Source organism: Odocoileus virginianus, chromosome 4 (genome assembly GCF_023699985.2).
Source record: "Odocoileus virginianus isolate 20LAN1187 ecotype Illinois chromosome 4, Ovbor_1.2, whole genome shotgun sequence".
Taxonomy (NCBI): domain Eukaryota; kingdom Metazoa; phylum Chordata; class Mammalia; order Artiodactyla; family Cervidae; genus Odocoileus; species Odocoileus virginianus.
Window position 1 is genome coordinate 22,282,944 of NC_069677.1, and position 22,365 is coordinate 22,305,308.

Sequence of the window (22,365 nt, forward strand, 5' to 3'; positions counted from 1 at the left end):
GGGAGCACAGAGATCCAGAAGTACAGGACAAATGCTGTGCCTCAGAGGAAAACTATGCATGGTCTGCAGCACGCCCTTTTTCTTTATCAGATTCTGACCACAGAGGAGCTGTCTTACAGCTCTTAGTAAGTTGTAGCAAACTACAGACATGCTTATTCAAACTTGCCCAGCAGAATTTCAGTTAGATTCCCTCTTCTTCCTGTCTACCTCATGAGAAAAAAAGAAAAAAAAAAAAAATGTTTTTTTTTTTTTTCTTTTATTCAAATTTTGGTACTGTTTTGACTTTTTCTCTGAAGCAGTTATAACATGTGCCCGGTTCCCTCCTCATATGAATAAAATAGACACTATCTCTATGAGAGTCATGAGTTTACTTTTTCTTGAAAATTATCCTTTAGCTTTCTCCCTTCTTCTGGGCACCTCTGAAGCAACCCCATGCTGGCTGGCATCCCTACTAGGAGCTAAGAAAGCCACTCGCCTAAGAAACGGGAGGACACGGTGACTGCTCCACAGACACGGGCAGGGCTTTACTCTCCATCAGTGACCACAGCCACCCTCTTTTGGGTCCTCACTGTAGCATGCGGGCCTCCGAGCGACCTGCTCCACTCTAAGCTGTCACACTGGATCCTACAGAGGCCCTGGATAGTAACTTTTCTTATTCCCTGTTACAAATAAGGGAACGGAGACTCAGAAAGATAAAGCAACTTGCTCAAGTCACTCACGCAGGAAGTGCTGAGGGAGAAACCTGATCAAGGTCTATCTCGTAATTCCCAGGCAAACTTCCCTTGACTTTATTTGTTTTCTTTTATTGAGGTATAGTTGATAAACAATATTATATACTGTTTCAATCCCAGCATAGCAACTATGTTTAAAATTACTATAAAATAGTGGCTATATTCCCTGCGCTATACAATATATCCTGGTAGCTTTTTATTCTGTACCTAGCAGTTTCTACCTCTTAATTCCCTGTCCCACTGCCCTCTCCCCACTGGTAACCACTAGCTCTCCATATCGTGAGTCTGTTTTGTTGTTGTTGCTGTTGTTGTTATATTCACTTGTTTTATTTTTTAGATTCGACATGTAAGTGATATCATACAGTATTTGTCTTTCTCTGTGTGACTTATTTCACTTAGCATAATACCCTCCAAGTCCATCCATGTTGTTGCAAATGGCAAAATTCTCATTCTTTTTCATGGCTGTGTAATAGTCAACTGTAAGGACTGATGCTGAAGCTGAGACTCCAATACTTTGGCCAGCTCATGTGAAAAGTTGACTCATTGGAAAAGACCCTGATGCTGGGAGGGATTGGGGGCAGGAGGAGAAGGGGATGACAGAGGATGAGATGGCTGGATGGCATCACTGACTCGACAGGCATGAGTCTGAGTAAACTCTGGGAGTTTGTGATGGACAGGGAGGCCTGGCGTGCTGCGATTCATGGGGTCGCAAAGAGTCGGACAAGACTGAGCGACTGGACTGAACTGAATATTCAATTGTATATATACCACATCTTCTTAATTCATGTCTCTGTCAATGGACATTTAGGTTGCTTCCATGTCTTGGCTATTGTAAATAGTGCTGCAGTGAACGTTGGGATGCATGTATCAGCTCACAGCATTAGTTTGGTTTTCTTTGCATATGTACCCAGGAGAGCAATTGCTAGAAATTAAAATTTCAGAATCTTTGAGGATTGAGGTTTAATTCATCACTAAACACCTAGAGGACTTCCCTAGGTGGCTCAGATGGTAAAAAATCCACCTGCAGTGTGGGAGACCTGGGTTTGATCCCTGGGTTGGGAAGATTCCTAGAGAAGGGAATGGCTAACGACTCCAGTATTCTGGCCTGGAGGATTCCATGGACTCTATAGTCCATGAGGTTACAGAGTCAGACACAGCTGAGTGACTTTCCAACACCTAGAAGAGATGCCCGAGAATGGGGTCGCCTTCCAAATCCAAGAGAATTTTCAGGCCTCCTCCATGCTTCCTCACATGCAGCTGCCTGCTGACCTGTGGGTCATACCACCTATGAGAAAACACAACTGAATTTCTCTCTGAATTCACACTCCCAACCTCAAAGTGGTCAGCATATCTAGAGATCCCGCTTCATTCCTCTGGTTTACTCCATCCTCATTGACAATTTCAAACCTCCTCTATTAAAACCTCTCTTCCCCTCACCTTCCTACAAAATGCCTCCTTTTCTCTGTAAACTAACTTTGCAGAGGAAACAGAAGCCCCTTCAGCCTTCCACTACAGACTACCTCCAGCTACTCCCCCTCCCCAGTCCTTCTTCCTTTCTGACCTGCTCCTGCGGGGGTTAATCCTCTGCTAGATTTTGGACCAATCACTCCTCCCATTGACTTCATTGTCACCTCTTTTTAGTGTATTCAATTTCTGGATCAACTGTTTTTTTCCTCATTGACTTAAATTTGTATGCATGTGATAAAATATATATAACATAAGAAAAGCTGTGAGCAACCTAGACAGCATATTAAAAAGCAGAGATATTACTTTTCCAACAAAGGTCCATATAGTTAAAGCTATGGTTTTTGTAGTAGTCATGTATGGATATGAAAATTGGACCATAAAGAATGCTGAGTGCCAAAGAACTGATGCTTTTGAACCCTGGTGTTAGGGAAGACTCTTCAGAGAAACTTGGACTGCAAGATCAAGCCAGTCAATCCTAAAGAAAATCAACCCTGAATATTCATTGGAAGAACTGATGCTGAAGCTGAGGCTCCAATACTTTGGCCACCCGATGCAAAAGAACTGATTCATTGGAAAAGACCCTGATGCTGGGAAAGATTGAAGGCAGGAGGAGAAGGGGATGACAAAGGATGAGATGATTGGATGGCATCACCGACTCGATGGACATGTGTTTGAGCAAGCTCTGGGAGTTGGTGATGGACAGGGAAGCCTGGTGTGCTGCAGTTCATGGAATTGCAAAAAGTCGGACGTGACTGAATAACTGAACTGACTGAAGACAGACTCTTCAGAGCATTTCTGAGTGCGCAGCTCAGTGGCATTAAGTGCATTCACACTGTTGCACAACCCGGGTTTGTACCACCACCCGTCTCTAGAATTTTTTCATCTTCCCAAACTGGAACTCTATATCCATTAAACAAAAATTCCTCTTTCCTGCCAGGCCCTGGCAACCACCATTCTACTTCCTGTCTCTATGAGTTTGACTACTCCAGGGACCACATGTATGTGGAAGCATCCAGTATTTGTCCTTTTGTGACTGTCTTTCCACTGATTTTTAAACATGCTCAATTCTCTCTAATGTAAAACATGAAAAAAACAAAAATGAGCCCTGGAACCCTCAACACTCTGTACAACTATTTCTCTCTGCCCTTCAGAACCAGAATTCTTGAAGGAACCCTCCATATTTGCCATCCTCCACCCATCTCACTTCTCCTCATACTCCAGTCTGGCTTCCGGCTTTATCACTCCCCCTTCATCACCTAGCTATTGCTGAGGCCAACAGTGGCCTCCATTTTGCTAAGGAGAGAATGATGCTTTTCAATCTTCATCTAAATTGGCCTTCAAGCAGAATCTAATGGCGCTGACCTCTTTCTTACTGCTCTCATTGCCCAAAGCTCCTGCATGGACTTTTCTTCTCTTTACACTCTCTCCAATGCTCTCATTTGGTTCCACTGTTTGTTGCCACTTAGAAAAAGATGGTTTGCAAATCCTCATCTGCAGTCCAAACCTTCGTACTGACCTCCAGTCTCATTTGCACAACTTGACCTCTCTTCACAGATACATAAAAGGCAGCTCAGATCAATCATATCCAGAAGATATATGTATTTTTTATCTCTGCCCCACCTCTGGCCAAGCCCCTCACAACCCTAAACATCTCCAAAGTACTCTTTCCAGTCTCAGAGACTCTAGCTGGCCAGTTACACAAGCCAGAAGCCCAGGTGCATCTGGGGCCTCCTCCCTTCACCTCTCACACTCAGCCCCACACAGAGCCTGTCATCTGCACATATGGAATAGCTCTCAAATCCATCATTCCTCACAGTCACTTGCATGTCCACTCTGGTACAACTGCCAGCATTTCTAGTCCACATGGTTGCAAGAGCCTCTTAAATATGTTTTGCCATCCACTGGACCCACTGTACCCACTGCATCCACTGCAGTGATCACTGGAAGCCAGGGATGTTTACAAAATGCAAGTGTGGGCATGCATCAAAGAAGAAGACAAGCACCGTGGCCAAGCTCCTCCTTATCTTCAGCCTCGTCCCCCTTTACATGTCCCCCACCACACCCCCCGAGACTCTCACCTCTTCCTGGGTCCTGGTGCCCCCCTGTCCCCTTCCACACAGGACCTTCCCCAGGCCATTGCCTCTTCCCACACTTCTCACCATGACCCCTTACTCCTCCGCACAGCGAAGACACCTCCTTGCCACTCCTGACTTCCCTGTCTAGGGACAACTCCCCTTTCTGGGTTCTGGTGGCACCTTGACCCTCTTCCTTGTAGTTGTCTGTTCTAACTTTACATTCGTCTGTATGACTGCTGGACTGTATCTGTAAGTTACATGAGAGCAAGGCTGAGTCTGATTCACTCACCAGTGTACCCTCCACAGCCACCTCAGTTCTGCACACGTAAATATCAGAGTAGATAACATTGACACATAAGTGCCCGCCACTGCCTGCTTCGTGTGGATCTTCTCACTCCTTCCTCACAACAACCCTGTGGAGGCACGATCATTCTCCCCTCTTCAGAGAGGCAGCAGTAACATATGCACGATTCTTCAGCTCAGAAGAGGCAGAGCTGGTTTCAGTGGCAGACAGGCTACCTGCAGAATCTCTGTACTGATGGCTGCACTCTACTCAGCACCACCCATGTTTGTGGAAGGATGTATTTCTGCACAGAAGTTTTACCTGAGAGTTTACCAGACGGATGGTGGTTTTCGTGCCCACGTCTTGTTGGAATTTGACTGTGGGTGCCCCATTAAACCTCAGGACTGCATCGTGATCATCTAGAAACCACAAGGAAACAACACATCAGCAGTGATGACAGTGTGAACATCAGCAATATGCGAAGAGAGAGAAGGTCTGGAGGGAGGGAGGGCAGAAGGAAGAGGAGGGCAAGGGAATAATACTTCCTGATCTTTATGTCCTCATGATACACAGAGGACAGTGACCATATTTGTATGGCACAGTCAGGTCAGGTTCACAGACAGAGATCACCAGCTGTCTGCCCAGCCACTGCGAAGGCTAAAGAGGTCCGTACGCTGGTGTTCCTGAAACCCATTCAATGACGCACAGGGCCACGTAGACAGGGCCAGTGCATCACCCCCAGTGAATCGCTATTCCAGTTACCAAAGGAGCAAACCAGACATTCTCTTGGTATTACCCGCAGGTCATACTTCTATCCTTATCAGAAAATCAAAGATCCTACCATAAGCTTGGCTTAACCCACAAGTGCAGAGTATCCCCATGGCACTCTGAGAAGCCGGCTGGGCATAGCACAGCAGTGCACTGTGACACGTGAGACAGCTCCCTAAGTGTTCCTGTTAGGGATCCAAGGCCCTGGAGGGGTCACAAACCTGGGTGCTGGAAGAGATGGAACGAGAAGTCATAGAGCTAAACTAAACCCCATATTTTCTATTAAAAAAAAAAAAAGGCTCTTTGTCAGGAACAAAATCTTAAATCCAGCCAAGATCATATAAACCATCTTTTTAAAACTCTACTCACTCCCCGGCTCTCATTCTCTGTCCTTGTAGTTGTTCAAGCAGTGTTTGGAAGACTTGGAGAAGATTCTCTACCCGCAATGACCAGTCTGATGTGGGAAGGAACTGATGACGTCTAAGATCCATTTGAACCAGGAGCCTCTCTGATTCTATGAGAGCGCCTTTCAAGGTTACGTGATCAAACAAGCTTCAGTTTACCACTGAAATCTGCACAGGATTTAGAGGTCAGCCCAAACCTCTGTTCAGTTTCTTTCTGTGAGGGGTTGATTTTGGGTGGCTCTTCATGCACAAAAGTGGCATCAGGAGAAGGGTAGGAGTGGATTTTGGCTTAATACAAGAGGGTCTAAAGGAGAATATCCACATAATTAAGGGATGAAAGCCTCCCTCTTTTTGTATCCCTACACCTCAGCAATCTAGATATCTCTTTCACAAAAACAACCCTATCCTCAATCCTAAGGAAAAAATTTTATCAAAATGGTTTAAAAGTTACATTGGCACATATATATACACATATGTATGTATATATATATATATATATATATATATATATATACACACACAATTATGTGTAAAATAGATAGCTGTATAACACAAGGAATTCAGCCCAGTGCTCTATAACAATCTAGATGGGTGGGATGGGGATTGGGGATGGGATGGAAGCACAAGAGAAAGGAGATATATGTATAAAAAAACTGATTCACATTCCTTTACAGAAGAAACCAATACAACATTGTAAAACAATTATTCTCCAATTAAAAATAAATTTTTTTAAAAGTTACATAAGATGTTCATAGTCAAGACATTATCAGATAACAGGAAAGGCACAGAGAACCACAAATGGAGCAGTAAATTTATCTCTACGGAACTCAGATTGCAATCAGTTTTGCTGAAATTGACAACTGATTTCAAAAGTGACCAGCAATAACCATGCTAGAAATTCTGATGCATTAGAAACTTCAGTCAACTTTCCCATTTCACAGGTGAATAAATCATTAATCTGAGAGTCCCAGTAGATAAGAATGGCAAGCTCAATTGCAGCCATTGAGAATCAAATAAAAGGACTATTTACAGAGTTGTGGGTGGAGTTTAATGAGGTAGAAATCAAACAAGGAATGGTACCATACACCGGGGTTGGATGCAGCAGGGAACCCCACCTCTACACTGAAGGCAGCAGGAGGCCACCTGGTGGCAACCTCAGAGGGAATCATTACCACAACCTCTCTTTCCTCCTCTCCTCTGACCTCCAGGCCTGGAAGGAAAAGGAAGCAAGCAGGACTCAGAGAACCTGAAAGGGACTGAAACTTTTAGTCAAGGAAGAGAAGCAGTCTGCACTCACTCTAAGAGGAGAGATGGGACGAGGAGGGGGTTGGGGAGAGGAGACAGATATTCCGCCTCACTCTCCTTCTTCTTAGTCTCAGATTTGCACCAGTGCTTCCACTATCTGTATGCTTAGTCATTCAGTTGTGTCCAACTCTCTGCAGCCCCTTGGACTATTACAGCCATGAGGCTCCTCTGTCCATGGGATTTCCCAGTCAAGAATACTGGAGTGTGTTGTCATGCCCTTCTCCGGGGGATCTTCCGAACCCAGGGACTGAACCCACATCTCTTGTATCTCCTGCTTAGCAGGCAGATTCTTTATCACTAGCACCACCTAGGAAGCCCACTTCCACTGTCTAGTTCCAAATGAAAGCCAAAAGGGCAAGAACGCCCAGGTGAGACAGTCTGTATTTCTACTTCCCAGGAAAGGGTGGAGAGTGGATTTGGAGCGGCAGGTAGAGAACATTCAGCACAGGCTGGCTTGGGATAGGTCCTTGGCTGACCATGAAAAAGGAAGATGTTTTTGTTCTTTCAATAAATACTGATTAAGCACCTATGCTCTGCCTGGCACTAGAGACAATGGTTGTGAGCAAGAAATCAAGGTCCTTGCCTTTAGAGACCTTGAAAGCCACTGTAAAGAGAAAGACAATGAATAAGCACAACAACCTATATTCAAGGTAACTACAGATTGTGATTACTGCTGTGGCACAAAATAGTGACCTATAACGGAAAAGAACCTGAAAAAAATATGCATATATATAGGAAGGGTCCAGGAAAGTAAACTCCAGCCAGAGGACAAAGCAGTGTCAAGACTCTAAGGAGGGTAAGGACTTAACTGGGAACAAGTAAGTGAGGGAAAGAAAAAAAATAAAAGATGCAGTGGAAGAGGCTGGAAGAAAGCAAATCATGCAGGCTGTGGTATGAAGGTATGAAGTTTGAATTTTATTCTAAGATTAAAAAAATAAAAGAAGGAAACTTTAAAACAGACCACTAAATTTAAGCTCATAAGAAAAGGGATTAGATTCTTATTTGCCAAACTGTCCTAAAAACTTTCAGTCTTAAATAGGTCTTCAGGAAATCACCAGGAGAAATCCACAGCTACTGGGCTCCCAGCAAACAAGTCTTGAAGGCGGAAGGCTGTAGAAAATAAGGGGATCCACTTCTCTTTAACTTAGAATTAGAACACAGAAAAAGATGCAAATTAGAAAAGGAAGAAGTACACCATGATATGCATGTGACATACTACATGCTTAGAAAATTCAACAGAATCAGTTTGTCAGTAAATTCATAAATATATCAAAATCTACTGTGTCCAGGTATAATAGCTCCAAATAGCTAGAAGTCATGGTGAAAGAAATTTTATCACTACTTGGACCAAATATTTTTTTTTATATTTTCCAATGAGCTTAATGAATCATATAACCATGTATGGAAGACCACATTCTGATTCGGACTAGAAAAACTAGATATGACACAGATCGGGATTGGCAAACTATGGCCCACAGCGCAAATCTGACCTGTCTCATCTTTGTAAATAAAGTTTTATTGGAACATAACCAGATACATTCGTTTATTACTGTCTGTGGTTGATTTTCAGATGGTAAAGAATCTGCCTGCAATGTAGGAGACATGGGTTCGATCCCTGGGTCAGGAAGATTCCCTGGAGAAGGGAATGGCAACACACTCCAGTATTCTTGCCTGGAGAATCCCATGGATAGAGGAGCCTGGCCATCTACAGTCTACAGGGTCACAAAGAATCAGACATGACTGAGCAAATGAGCATGTATGCATGCACGTGGTTGATTTTGCACTAAAATAGCAGTCATTTTAAGAGACACTGTATGTCTTCAAAAATATTTGCTATCTGGCCCTTTATAGGGAAAGTTTGCTGAACCCTGATATAAATAATCATGCTGTCTGAGCTACTCAATATCCAAGGGTGTCTTCCCAGTCATCACTTTGCCCAGGAACTCCACCTGCCCCAAAATGTGCCCAAACTCCACCCACTTTTGCCTTCCATCATGCGATACACCTGCTTCACTTCAGCCCTTCCTACTGGTCCTTCTGATTTTTTCTTTTTTCCTTTTTTTGGCTTGTCCCTGTTATTTCCTTGCCCTTCAAATGTAAACTTTGCTTTAGGCTTTGCTTTAGGTTTTCTCATCAGTCTTCTTTTCTGGATTACAACTATCACCTTGAAACAAATGAGTCTTAATCTCCCACCCTTACACTTCCCTGCAAGCAAATACCCAACTGCATAGATACCCACAAACACTTCAGACTTAGAACATCCAAAATGGAACCTATCTTCCTCCAGAAGAATGCTTCCTGGTGATATGATAGAGCCTGTTCCCAGGCCAGAGACCCTGGCTTCTACCACTCACTCAAGGTCATGTCTAATTAGAACCAAGTTCTGTCTCTTCTACCTCACCATGCCTCTCAAGTCTTACCTTCTCTTCCCGCCACCACTACCACTCCTCAACAGGCCTGGCATTTCTCATTGGATGTGGCAACAGCCCCTAACAGCAGAGAGATTAGACTGCAATCCCCTGAGACAAGGAGACTCAGAGACATATGAAACCTCTCTGAAACACACATGATCCCATCATGTGTTTAAGCTTGCTTAAAACCTTTTAGGCCTCTCCATGGCTTAAAGAACCAAATTCTAAGTCCTTATTATGACGGTCAACTTCCTCTAAGAACTGAACCCTGACTGCCCTTCCGACCTCATTTCTCAGCCCTCTTCACCCTGTGAGACCCTACCTTCCAGCCAAACAGGGTTATTTGTGATGCTTAAACATGCTTTGCCCTTTTTTTTTCCCAGGCAGCCTTTGCTTCTTACTTTTGTCTCAGAATGTTCTTCTCCTCTCTTCTAGGAGAGAAAATCAGGAAGAATATGAAGTGATTATTTTAACCTGACAAGGGATTCATTCATTATTATAAAATTACAATCACCATGGGGCACAAAAGAGGAGGTTAGGCTAAGTGTGGGGGGCCTTGGAGTCAAACACCCCAGTTTCAAGTCCCAGTCTACCATCAACCAGCTGTGTAAGCTTTCTGAGTGTTAACACTTAGTTCATCAGTAAAATGGGGACAATAATTGTACCTACCTCGTGGGATTACTGGGAGGATTAAAAGAGCAAGGCTTGTCACTCACACAGCAGGTGCGCCATATGTGTTACTCCTATTAGTTATAATATTCGTTAAGTGTGCTACTGCTTGAAATGAATATTCAAACAAATCTAAGATACTTTACATGTGTATGTATCAAAAACAATTAAAAATGACTATGCCCACCGTTGGCTGGTTTGTGGGACTGCCAGAGACACAACAGCTTGTTACAGTTCCTCTGATAAGCACTTTGGTAATGCACCAGAAAAAAGAGCCCTAAAACATGTTACTTTGGTCTTCTAGCCCAACTCCTAAGGGTATTTCCCCTTTGGAGGGCAGTAGTGGTCACTTAATTTATCTTCACAAAAAACTCATTAGCAGTACTATTTTTAAGAGCAAACAATTTGAAACTATCTGATATGTTCAACAGTTGGGAATAAGCTGGACAAATTCCAGGTGTGATGGGAAGGCTGTGGGCCTGGTAAGCTCAGAGGCCTTTAACAAAAGGCCTTTCCTCTTGCTTTCCTCTTTGTATTCTAAGTTCCTATTTGGTACTGTTGATGAATCCGTGGGAATAAAAGAATACATGAATTAATTTCTTAAAGTATTTGTTAGACTAAATGCCCAAAGGAAATACCCAACAGAAGGCAGAACATTTGAAGTCTAACACACAATTTTTGTTAGATCTCAGGATCTAAGTCCTTCCATGGAATCACATAGTTGAAATGATAACTGCAATCTATAGAAAAATATTATTTTAAAGTTTAGTTAAACCCCTCCAATGTTTTATGAAGTACATAAAAATAAAGATTATAGTTCCAATTCATGGAAGTATTAGGTTCTACCTGAAACTTCAACACAATTCCAGCCAGGCAGGCAATGGTGACTTGAAGAAGAGGATCAGCTAACACCTGGAATATTTTAAACATTACCATTAAAGAGAAAAATTGGGGAAGGAAGAAAGAAATCTAGTTCCATTAGAGATGAAATAAAAACAATTACATTTAGCTTCTAGAAAACGAAATCCAACAGAAACCCAAAAAAGCAAAAGCAAAAGTTGGGGTGGGGTTGGTTATCTTGGCAGCTTTTATTCCTAAGTGCTGCCCATTTGGGGAAGTATAAAATATGATCTCATCACTTCTTTCTGCTCTAGAGAATCTAATTTGGGTCTACTTTACTTCTTTTGAGAGCCTGTGCTTAGTTTTAGACCATTTTTCCTGGCAGTCATATGAAGGAAATAAAAAAGGAGACGTATGACCTCACCTGCTCCAGTACCTTCCAGGGCCTGAGAGAAGAGCTAGGCTTCCTGTGCTTTGCTTTCTTTAGCCTAATTCATTTCACAATCATGGAAAACACATTCTCTCAGGACAATCGAACTAAGGAACGTTAAGCAAATCCATAGCTCTGTGCTGTATACATGTTTACAAATCTAGATAAACTTTCTACTTTTTTAAGTTTATTTCTATTGAAGTATAGTTTTTTATTTTTTCATTAGAGGATAATTGCTTTGCAGTATTGTGTTGGTCTCTGCCGTGCAACAGCACAAATCAGTCATAATTATATATATATATATATATGTGTGTGTGTGTGTGTGTGTGTATATATATATGTGTATATATATATATATGTGTGTATATATATATATGTGTGTGTGTGTATATATATATATACACACCCTCCCTCTTGAGCCTCTGAAGTATAGCTGATTTACAATGTTGCATCAGCTTCAGGTGTATTGCACAGTGAATCATATATATATATACACACACACACACCATATACATATATATGCATGCTACATCACTTCAGTCATGTCCAGATCTGTGTGACCCTATGGACCATAGCCCACCAGGGTCCTCTGTCCAAGGGATTCTCTAGGCAAGAATACCAAAGTAGGTTGCCATTTCCTCCTCCAGGGGATCTTCCCAATCCAGGGATCAAACCCCAGTCTCTTATTCCTCCTGTACTGGCAGGCGGGTTCTTTACCAATAGCTTCCTCCTGGGAAGCCCACGAAAATATATATATATAATTTTTTTCAGATTCTTTTCCCTTATAGGTTATTATAAAATATTGAGAATAGTTCCCTATGTTATACAGCAAGTTCTTGTTGGTTTATCTTTCATATAGTGTATATGTTAACCCTAATTTGTCTATCCTTATTAACTATGAAAAATTTTGGGAAAAGCAAATTTATATATTCTCATCAGTGATTTTTAACCATTTTGGGGGTCACAGACCCCTTTGAGATACAACAGAAAGCTATGGATTCTCTCTTTGGAAAAATGCAGGCTGAATTATACAAATACACAATTTTTCATATGATTTTAGGGATTTGTGAACCTCCTGAAGTTGGTCCAGAATCCCCAATTAATTCCTTTCAAAGAGAAAAACTAAAAATTAGTTAGGTCATTGAGGCCAAAGAGATAATTAGTTGCTAATTAATCAGTAAATTATAGAATTTCAGGACCTGAAGATAAAGTAGAGATCTATGTTTTAAATATTTTTAAATGTTAATGCAGTGTTTTGCTTCTTGGTAGCAAAGGAACTTTCTTTTCAAAAATTTTCTGTAGGACACCAGTATTTAAGATGGATCAAAATAGAGGTATTTGAATTAATAAAGCTGCTGGAAGACTGGATCCCCATTCTCTCCACTGCCCCCTGGCCACCTCTGACTCATTAAGCACATCTGAGAAGCCCGACGGGGCTGCTGCCCCAGTCCACGAGCCATACTGGGACTGCTAGTCCCCACTCCTGTCCACGTGCCCAGAAGGTCCAAATGAGCCCTGGCCACTCAGATAACAGTCTCCACACGGCAGAACCCACCTATTTCTCGACCCAGCCGGGAGGACTTCAGAGATCCTGCTGAAGAGACAACAGCACACCTGCCCCACGGCCCCGCCTTGGTCCTAATGTTCTCCTGAGGCAGGTAGCCCTCCCAGTCAGAGGTGTTGAAGGGAAAATCTGTGGTCTCTATCATCGAAATGTTCACGTGGTCCCGGAGGTGGCACAGCAGGGCCTCTGCACTGAACTTGACCCCGGGCCCTGGCCCCTTGTACGTCACTTTGTACTTGTTCATGCTCAGATAATTCTTCCGGATGGTTTGCAGCCTGGGGATAAGGTTTTTGGAGGAGCTGTCCTTGTCCCACACCTGGAAGGTAGTCTCCAACTTGGCCTTGGGGCCACCGAGTGCCTGGCTGCTCCTCTGGGGGTTGTGGGTGCTGCTCGAGGACACAGGTTGGGAACTAGAGCTCACAGCCAGTTTCTCCAGGCCCTGCAACAGCTGGAATTCCTTGTTCTGCAGTTTAAGGAACTCATAGAAATTCCCTTTCTTCTTTTCCTTCCACACACAGATGATCGCAAACAGGAGAAAGATGAGCACACAGCAGCTGAAGAATTTTTTCTTCAAGCTGGTGCGAGTCATAATGAAAGACGTGTTCGAGGAAACCGTGCTGTTCTGAGCAGGAAAATATGCCTAAAAAAAAGTGAGACAAGGCAGAAAGTGATGTAAAGAACAGCCAAAAGTAATGATGAGCTGAGCAATGGCTCCAGAGTGACCAGGCCTGAATTCCAGCCCATGCCTATCTCCCATGTTAAGCAAGTCTCAAAAAAAAAAAAAAAAAAAATCACCCTCAGTTTGGGTTTGAAATGTAGAAAGTCATGCTCAGACACTCTCATCTTCCTCTCTGAGCCATGAGTGCTCTATGGACTTGCCCACCACACCTTTTACTCCCTGAATCTTAGTTTCCTGTTGTCTCAATCTGGCTTCCTGATTGCTCTCTGAGCTTCCTGAGGTTGCGAACCACAACTTACACATTCAGTTCCTAGGGCCTCACACTATTTGTTCAAGGAAGGCATACATGCTTGAAAAACTAAAAGAAAACAGCAGAGCAGGCTGACGTGTCTGTCACAGGAAGCCAAACTCCATAAAAAGGCCTGGCCTCCTTTTTAAATTGCCAGGAGGAGACCTCTCACCATAAACAGTGTGGTAGGTGCATGGCGCATCTCCCTAAGGGCTCTGGTGCTAGATTCCTGTTCGAGAAGAAAGCCAAGGGTTAGCTTCGCAAAAGAACATTCAGGTTTATGGAGTTCTGCATGTGGCAGAAAATTGACTCTCCTCACAGCAGAAGATGGACTCTCCTAATAAGACAGCAGATATGTGACCAGTTAAGGAGATTAAAACAAAAATGCATTAAGTACACAGGAGGTCATTTCATTTAATTTCATCATAAACCAAGGGGTATCATGATACAGAATATCAGTGAGCACCATGTTAATAATAATCTAACATGAAGGGCACCTCCAGAGCTGTGCAGAAAAGCCCTGACCATCACCAACCATGATGGTGCCATAATCTCCATTTTTATAGATTAACCACCTGAGGCTCTGAGAAATTAAGGGAAATGCTTAGGATCACAGAATTGCTTAAATAGTAGCATTGAGATTCAAATCCAAGTGCACTTGCTTTCTTAACCCATGACCCTTTCACTGCATCATGTCCAGAATGCTGAAAGTTCTAGAAAATGGACTTCACAAATTAAATAGAGCCTGAATAGGCCCCTTTATATCTGAGTAAAGACCTACTTTGCTTTCCCAGAATTTATTGTCAAACTGAATGGAAAATTGAAGAACTTTGAATTCAAATAATGTCTGTATCTTCTGGAAAACATTAACTTATTCCCTAAATAACTAGGTTTAGTTACCATGATAAGTCAAAGCAACTATCCCCAGGATTTTGCTAACTGATGAAGAATCTATACAGTAGTAATTAACACAACATTGTAATCAACCATACTATAATTTTTAAAAATTCAGAAAAAAAAAAAACGAAACGGATCTATAGTCCACTTCTAGGAAGCCTGCTCCTAAGGCTATCAGAGATAAGGTGGTAGGAGTACTGAAGTGGGTATCACAGAACCTGGCTTCTTGTCCCCACTCTTGGTGGCCTTAGGCAAGTCTCTTGACCTCTGTGAACCTGTTTCTGTGAGGTAATCATCTCTGCCCTGTCTCATTCACTGGTCCTGGGAACACCAAAGGAGAACGGCATTCACGGACTTTGAACTAGATCAATATGAAGGCACAGAGGTTAGCACAGCCCCCAGGCCCCACCGGCATGAGAGCCATGTGGAGGCAATGTGGGAGAGCAAACAACGGCAGAGTGGAACCCTGGCCATGACTCATCAACCTGAACTTCAGGGCCTCATCATGTGTAACTGAAGTACAGTTCACTTAGAATGTTAGTTACAGCTGTAAAACAGTGATTTGACATTTTTATAGATTAGGTACCATTATAACATTTTTGACGATAGACTCTATGCTGTACATTACATCCCTGTGACTTATTTATAACTGATACTCTAGCCAGCCAGCCAAGACCACACCAGCACACTGAAGTGTAACTGGTAATTTATACCTCAAACCCCCTTTACCTCTTTCACACTTCCCCTATCACCCTTCTCTCTGGCAACAATTAGTTTGCTCCCTGTATCTATAAGTCTGTTTCTGTTTTTTGTTTTTGTAGATTCCACATGTAAGTGAAAGTATACAGTATTTGTGTGTGTGTCTCTCTCTGACTTATTTCACTTAGCCTAATACTCCTTGGATCCATCCATATCACAAAATGCAAGGTTTTATGGTATGGCTTTATTCTTTTTAATGACTGAGTAATATTCCATTGTGTTTGTGTATATACATGTATATATCACATACTCTTTATTCACTCATCTGTTGATGGACACTCAGGATACTTCCATGTCTTGGCAATTATAAATTATAGGTAATTCTGCAATGAACATTGGCATGCATAAATCTTTTGAATTAGCTTTTTGTTTTCCAGGACAAATACTCAGGGGTGGAACTGCCTTGATTATATGGTAGTCCTATTTTTAATTTTTTAAGCTAACTCCATACTGTTTTCCACAGTGGATACACAAATTTACACCCCCACCAACAGTGTATGAGGGTTCCTGTTCTCCACACCCTTGCCAGTACTTATTTCCTCTATTCTTCTCCTGAGTTTGGTGAGCATACTTATAACTGAGAATTCCAACCCAGATCTGTCTGACTAAAAGTCCATGGTTTTGGCACTAATGGAGAGGCATTGTGAAAAGGTACAATGAAAAGTCAGTGTTGACTTAAGACTCAGAATTCAGAGTCTCTAACGAGACAACTGCTGGACAATCACAAAATAAACACCCTCACTATCAGTGCTGACACTGCTACTGTGCACTATTTTACCAGTCATGTGACCCAGCAATTGGATTTATGAGACCCAGTACAACCCTGTGAGATAAGCAGAGAAAATGTTATTAGTTTTATTTATAACTACAGAAACTATGATTTTGTAAACATAAATAATTTTCAAAGTTGCGTGAGTGATTTGGTAATGATGGAGTTTGGACTTAACTTTTATGTGTATAAGCGAAATAAGACAGGAGGCAGGGATATGGAACCTGGTTCACTATCTCACTGGGCCGAGGCTCAGAAGGGCTTGTGTTCGGCTTCCTGCCAAACCCCGCCCTCAAAGGTCGAGTTTCCTGGGAAAGAAGAGTTCCCCAAACCTTCAACCATACAGTCTTACAACTTCAAGAGCACCTCAGCCTTCAAGGTCAGTGCTCTGTCACGAGTGCCATGGGCACTCATCTGAAACCTCACGTCAGGGCTCCCAGGCCTCCTGAACACCACCCTCTTTTGAGGCTCCCAGTCCGTCACTGGCTAGACCCTCTGCTCAGAGGGACTTAAGAGTGTCAATCTCATCTCTCAAGCTGCTACAGAAAGACACGGACTGAAGCAGTTTCATCTAAACAGCCCAAACTGAAGGAAAGGAATAGTAAATATTTTCCCCCAAATTCTTTGGGAAAATAGTCCAAGTTTTTAATTTCTCAATCATTTCTCTGATTGCCTTCTTACTTCTCTAGAACTTTGCACTGCTGGAATCTCTCCCCTTGTCCATTTGCCTGGCAACCAAACAGCCTTTCCGTTTCTGGGCTCCTGTGGAGGCCACCTCCCCTTCCCTACTGTTCTTGCTCCCTGCTATTTGTCTCTAGTGTTTAGTAATGCTTGCTTTTGATTTTCTTTTTAGGCCATGCCCTACAACGTGTGGGATCTTAGTTCCCAGACCAGGAATCAAACCCCTGTCCCCTGCACTGGGAGAATGAAGTCTTAGCCATTGGATCACCAGAGAAGTCCCCGTAATGTTTGCTTTTCATGCTGACCCCCTGCTAGAGGGAGACTCCTCCTGGCTCATTTCTGAAATTTCAGTGCCCTCTCACGCCTAGAACACAGTGGGTACTCAATAAAAGATTCTTGAGTTGACTGGACTTATCACTGAACACTAACAACCCCCACCTGGCTTCTAGAAGAATAAGTAACAACTCACATTATCACCTACAGAGAATAAGCCAACACTGAACCAACAGAAAGAAAATCCCAAAGGAGGGTTCTCCATCTATATCACTATATCACTACATGCCGGGTATCACATGCAGGGCTTGGCCAGAGTAGGTGCTTTAAAAAGGGAGATTAAATTACAGAATAACTTTAAATCTTATATTTATAGCTTATAGAAATAGGCAAATCACCTATCAAAACTAGGGACTGAAAATAAATGAATAAAAAACACGAAGAAAACAGCAAAGCTGTAGCCAGACGTTGAGCCTCTGTGGGTTCTTGCCAGCGCACTCCATGTGCCTCTCCTAAACAGAGTATGGACCCCTGTGCAGGTTCCACATCCCACTCCTCCAGGTGTTCCTTACCTGCTTCCAGCTAATCCTCCTGGGCTGCAAGCCCTCCTGGCCCTCAGGAACGAGCACTGTTCTCCATGGATGTCTATTTTACTGGGTCTGGAGGCCAAGGCTCGTTCTTCTCAGGATGATCAAACACCATCTACAAAGAGGAGGGTAAAAGAGAGTTAAGCACCAGTTTTCAAGAGGAGCAAGGTTAAAGATTAAAAAGATAGTCAGGGACCTCTGCTAAACTCCAATGTGGGCCCTGGTATGGCTCAATCCAGGAAGCCCCAAGGGCTCAGAAAAAAAAAAAAAGAGAGAGAGAGACAAAAGTCAATTACAGATGCAATGTTCTGGGTTCATAAACAGCACAGAAATCCTAGAAATAGTCCAATACTAATAAGCACATGACAGAAAGATGAAGCAAGCACCATACACCATTCCCAGCCTGGGAAGAAAGAATTGTCTCGTTGCTGGTTTGTGCATGCATAAATAACAATTTTGGGAAGACAGGATTCAGTTCATCCAAAATGAACTCTAAACAGACCTTTTAAAAGTTATTTATTATCAAAGAATATTTAATGATATATGATATATGAAAGTTCTATCAGTATAATGTTAACTGAAATTCAGAAAAAAAAATTTAAATTCAAATCTGAGAAACAGGAAAGACTACACCAATATATACACCAACACACACACATACCTGGAAGGTAGAATGAGAAGTAATGAGCATTTTCATTTTTTATAAATTTCTGTGTATCGAAAAATTTAAAGTGTACATCATTACTCTTAGAGTTAGAAAAAATTATAAAAATATGTTTTAGAAGCTAAAAATAGAACTCTATACTTGTTAGCTTTCTTCCTTCTGATGGAGTGTAGAAAAATAACAAAGGACAACTTAATAGTTGCATGAAAATTCCAACTTCTATACAATAAAAATACTGTAATAAAAAGGAAAATAAGACTCAAGGTGTATGGAAGTTTCACCGTAAACGCCTTTAAAAATGAACAGGCAATCAACATGAGCAAACAAATCACAAAACAGAAAATACCATTAATGAACATATGAAATTATGATTACTCTTGGGAGAAACCCAAAAGAGGTAACAGGGACATTAAGATACTAGTTTATAAAATTAACTTTAACCAGTAGTTTTCAAAATGATGATACTCATTGACAGGCAGATTATAATGAAATTGGTATATTTCAAGAGAGCAGTAGAAATTAATTTAACTTTTTTAGAAAGTAATCACACCAAAGAATTAAGAGCTTATGACTATGAACCAAGTTATTGTACTCCCAGGAAATAATATTGAATAAATAATTCCAAGGGGAAAAAGTTGTATATTTCTGTTTCCTCACATAGAAGATAATTCCCTACCTTACACAGCTTTGGTGAGAACTGGAAGAAGATTCATGAGACAAAGAATGAATTTTATGAAGCAATTTGCATGTGCAAAAAGAAAAAACAGATTTCAGTTTCAAAGAGATTTATAATGGTGAAAAAAATCTAAAATTAATAATTAAGCTTACAACAATAGTAAAATAATTAAACTATGGTACTTACAATCAGATAGAATATATACATAATGGTGTATGAATTTTAAGTAGCAACATGAAATAAAATGCTTAAAATATTATAACAAAGAAAGTGAAACAAAGTGTTACCTGTATATGCATCAGTGTGACTAAAAGTTCTACATATTCAAATATCTAGGCTGGGGGTGTCTGAGCTTTTCATGACCAGGAGGCAGGCAGGCAGATCCTGGGCGTAATGGACAGGACAGAAGTGAGAAGTGCCATTCTGCTTTTTGTCAAAAAACAGTCGGGGCTCCCCTTATCCATTTGGAGAAGCACTGGCTCCCTAGCAGCCTCCTGATACAGTCCAAAAATTGCCTCTGATAGCTAGCCTTCTTTTCATGTCATACGAGTTTCCTCTGAGGTGAGGGAGAGGGGTTAGTGATTATGCACGCATTCATATTATTATTGGATTACCATTTGTCTCCTTCTACTAAAAATGTGAACCCTGTAAGTGCTGGGTCTTCACTACTACCCTCAGTGCACAGATGCATGTCTGGCATATGGGAGATACTCAATGAGACATGGGTTCGATCCCTGGGTCGGGAAGATCCCCTGGAGGAGGAGATGGCAACCCACTCCAATATTCTTGCCTAGGAAATCCCATTTTTAGGTAGTTAGAATAGGAAAAAGGAGTCCAGAATGGCAGTGGCTAAAAGACAGGGGAAAAGCCCACAAAAGTAGAACAAAGGAAGGTCCAGGACTGAGTGAGCACCTCAGGTAAAACAAACAGCATTCCTGGCTAGCCCAATTTACACAGGGCAGGCCCAGAGGAAGAAATACATATAAAAAGGAGAGGAGAAAAACCATATAAAAAGAGGAGCCAAAATTGGGCTGGGGGCTTCTCTTCATGTCTCTTGGGTCAACCCGCCCTCATGCCTTGAGGATGTATCTTCCTTTGCTTTAGAAATAAAACTGAGCTCTAACACGGAGCTGTAACACTGGTCCGTCTGAGGAAGTTACAAGGGGCTGTAACATTGGGCAGTTTGTCCCTTCAAATTTCTGTTGTGACAAGACAGAACAAAGGAAATTTCAAACTCCCCCGACACCATGAATAGAGGAACCTGGCAGGCTGTGGTCCATGGAATCGCAGAGTCGGACGTGATTTAGTGATTAGACAACAACAAACAAGGATTATTTGTTGAATGAATGAATGAGTGAGTGAGGGAAGTGTTGCCCATCCTTTAGAGGTCTATGATTACCACAGGCACCACTGATGGACAGGGTTCCTGCTCAGCGGCCTCAAAGACAACACTCTGGACAGTCACAGCACTTAGGATGCCACTCTCACCTGTATCTGCCTCTTCACTGCCACCCCCTCAATGCTGGGGCTTGAGACCTGTGTTTGGGTTCATTGCACAGTGTTCAGAGGAGGACAGCAAACCCAGTTCTTCCTCCCTCACATCACATTTACTTGGAACAACTTGCCCTCTAAGGAAATTAAAAATCACTCTTGATTCTTCATTTCTAAAAATCAACAAATTGTAACAAGTGGTATAACTGTTGATCTATAGGTACCATAAATGGTGAGGGCCTTCCAAAAATAGTCACTGCTGGTCATGAGATATTAGCAGTGATGATCGTCAACCAGCTACAGAAGCAGTCAGTAATAGAATCCTCAACTCTCTGGGAGAGACACGTTAGCACTCATGACAGTAATAGTTACCAAGTGTGTAATACTAGCTACATGCAAAGCACTGCCTGTAGCTTAAGAGTTAAGAGTAAGGACTCTGGAATTAGACTGAGCTGGGAAAGAGTTCAAACTGCCTCTCACCAGTTTATATGACCTTGGACAAGCTGTTCAACCCCCTAGGAAGCAGTTTTTTAAATCTGTAAATTGGTAATAATAATAACAGAGCCCATATCAAGGGATTATTTAAATAATCAAGTTAGATAAAACACCCAAAGGGATTGCAATAGGAACTATGACAAAAATTATCCACATCACTTCATTTACTCCTCACCATCCCACCCTCCTCACCATCCCATGGTTGAGAGGATACCACTGCTATCCCCATTTTATAAATGGGGAGACTGAGACAAGAAAGAAGAGTGATTTGCCCAGAGTAACTCAGTTGTAGCACTCCAAATGCCTCATGCTCTTCCATACATTTGCAGTCCTGCCCAGAGAGCTCCTTCTGCTTGAAATGTCCTTTCCCACTCTGTTCACATGGGACCACATCCTCCCCCCAAACCTCCTCTACTAGATCAAGTGCCCCTGGACTTTGAAGCCTTTCTTGACACCACAGAGATCGTCACAGCTCTGCCGTGCCTGTGCTGGCTCTCACCAGACCACATGTTTGCAGCTCTGTCCCAGCCGGTAAGATCTATCTCTGGCCTCCTGCACCTAGCCAGGCTCTGCGCCATAACTGAGAAGTGTTCAGTCATGTTTGAGTGACAGAAAGAATCTAGCTCTGACACCTCTGCTCCCCACTCCCCAAGCCCTTCAATTTTTAGAATCACCCCCACCATCTACCTACCCATCACCTTCAATTGCTGGAGTCCCCTTTACATTGTCATTGGCAGATGTTCATTCTGCCTGCTGAACGTGCTGAGCGACAGGAAATTCACCACCTCCCCAGGTCGAATGTGGCTGTGTGAGCAGCTCTGCCTCCTAGAAAGGTCTTAAAATGAAGAGCAATCAACCTACTTGCAAAAATAAACTCGGTGGCTTAAGCTTTGATCTCTAGATTCATACAGACTCAAAATGAAAACCAGTAATGCTTGCTGAGCCTATGCTCAGTGCTGGGAACTTCAACACATGCACCCACTCATTTCATCCTCATGACAACCCCATGAAGGCCACACTGCCTACTGCCCACCTTGCTGCCCACCTTCTCCTCCACCCAGGATACTCTTCCTCATTCCTTGAATATGCTAGCTCCTGGCTTACTACAATTCTTTCCAATACTATTTCTATCATAACTGTTCATAGCATTAATATCCA

At 42.3% G+C, this 22,365-nt stretch overlaps 1 protein-coding gene across 4 annotated transcripts in view; it reads right to left on the reverse strand.

The window, feature by feature from the left end:
- ST6GAL1 (ST6 beta-galactoside alpha-2,6-sialyltransferase 1) overlaps window positions 1-22,365 on the reverse strand; it is a 151,371-nt gene that overhangs the window by 23,074 nt on the left and 105,932 nt on the right. For 2 of the 4 annotated variants that reach the window (XM_020870063.2, XM_020870065.2), the window contains 3 exons: window positions 17,867-17,996; window positions 12,939-13,587; window positions 4,878-4,975 (listed from right to left, as the gene is read on the reverse strand). In XM_020870063.2, coding sequence (XP_020725722.1) covers window positions 4,878-4,975; window positions 12,939-13,536 — 696 coding nt within the window. In that variant the 5' untranslated portion in view covers window positions 13,537-13,587; window positions 17,867-17,996. Of the gene's footprint in view, window positions 1-4,877; window positions 4,976-12,938; window positions 13,588-17,866; window positions 17,997-21,898; window positions 21,999-22,365 lie in introns of those variants that run through there. The other 2 variants (XM_070466265.1, XM_070466264.1) reach the window with 2 other exon arrangements.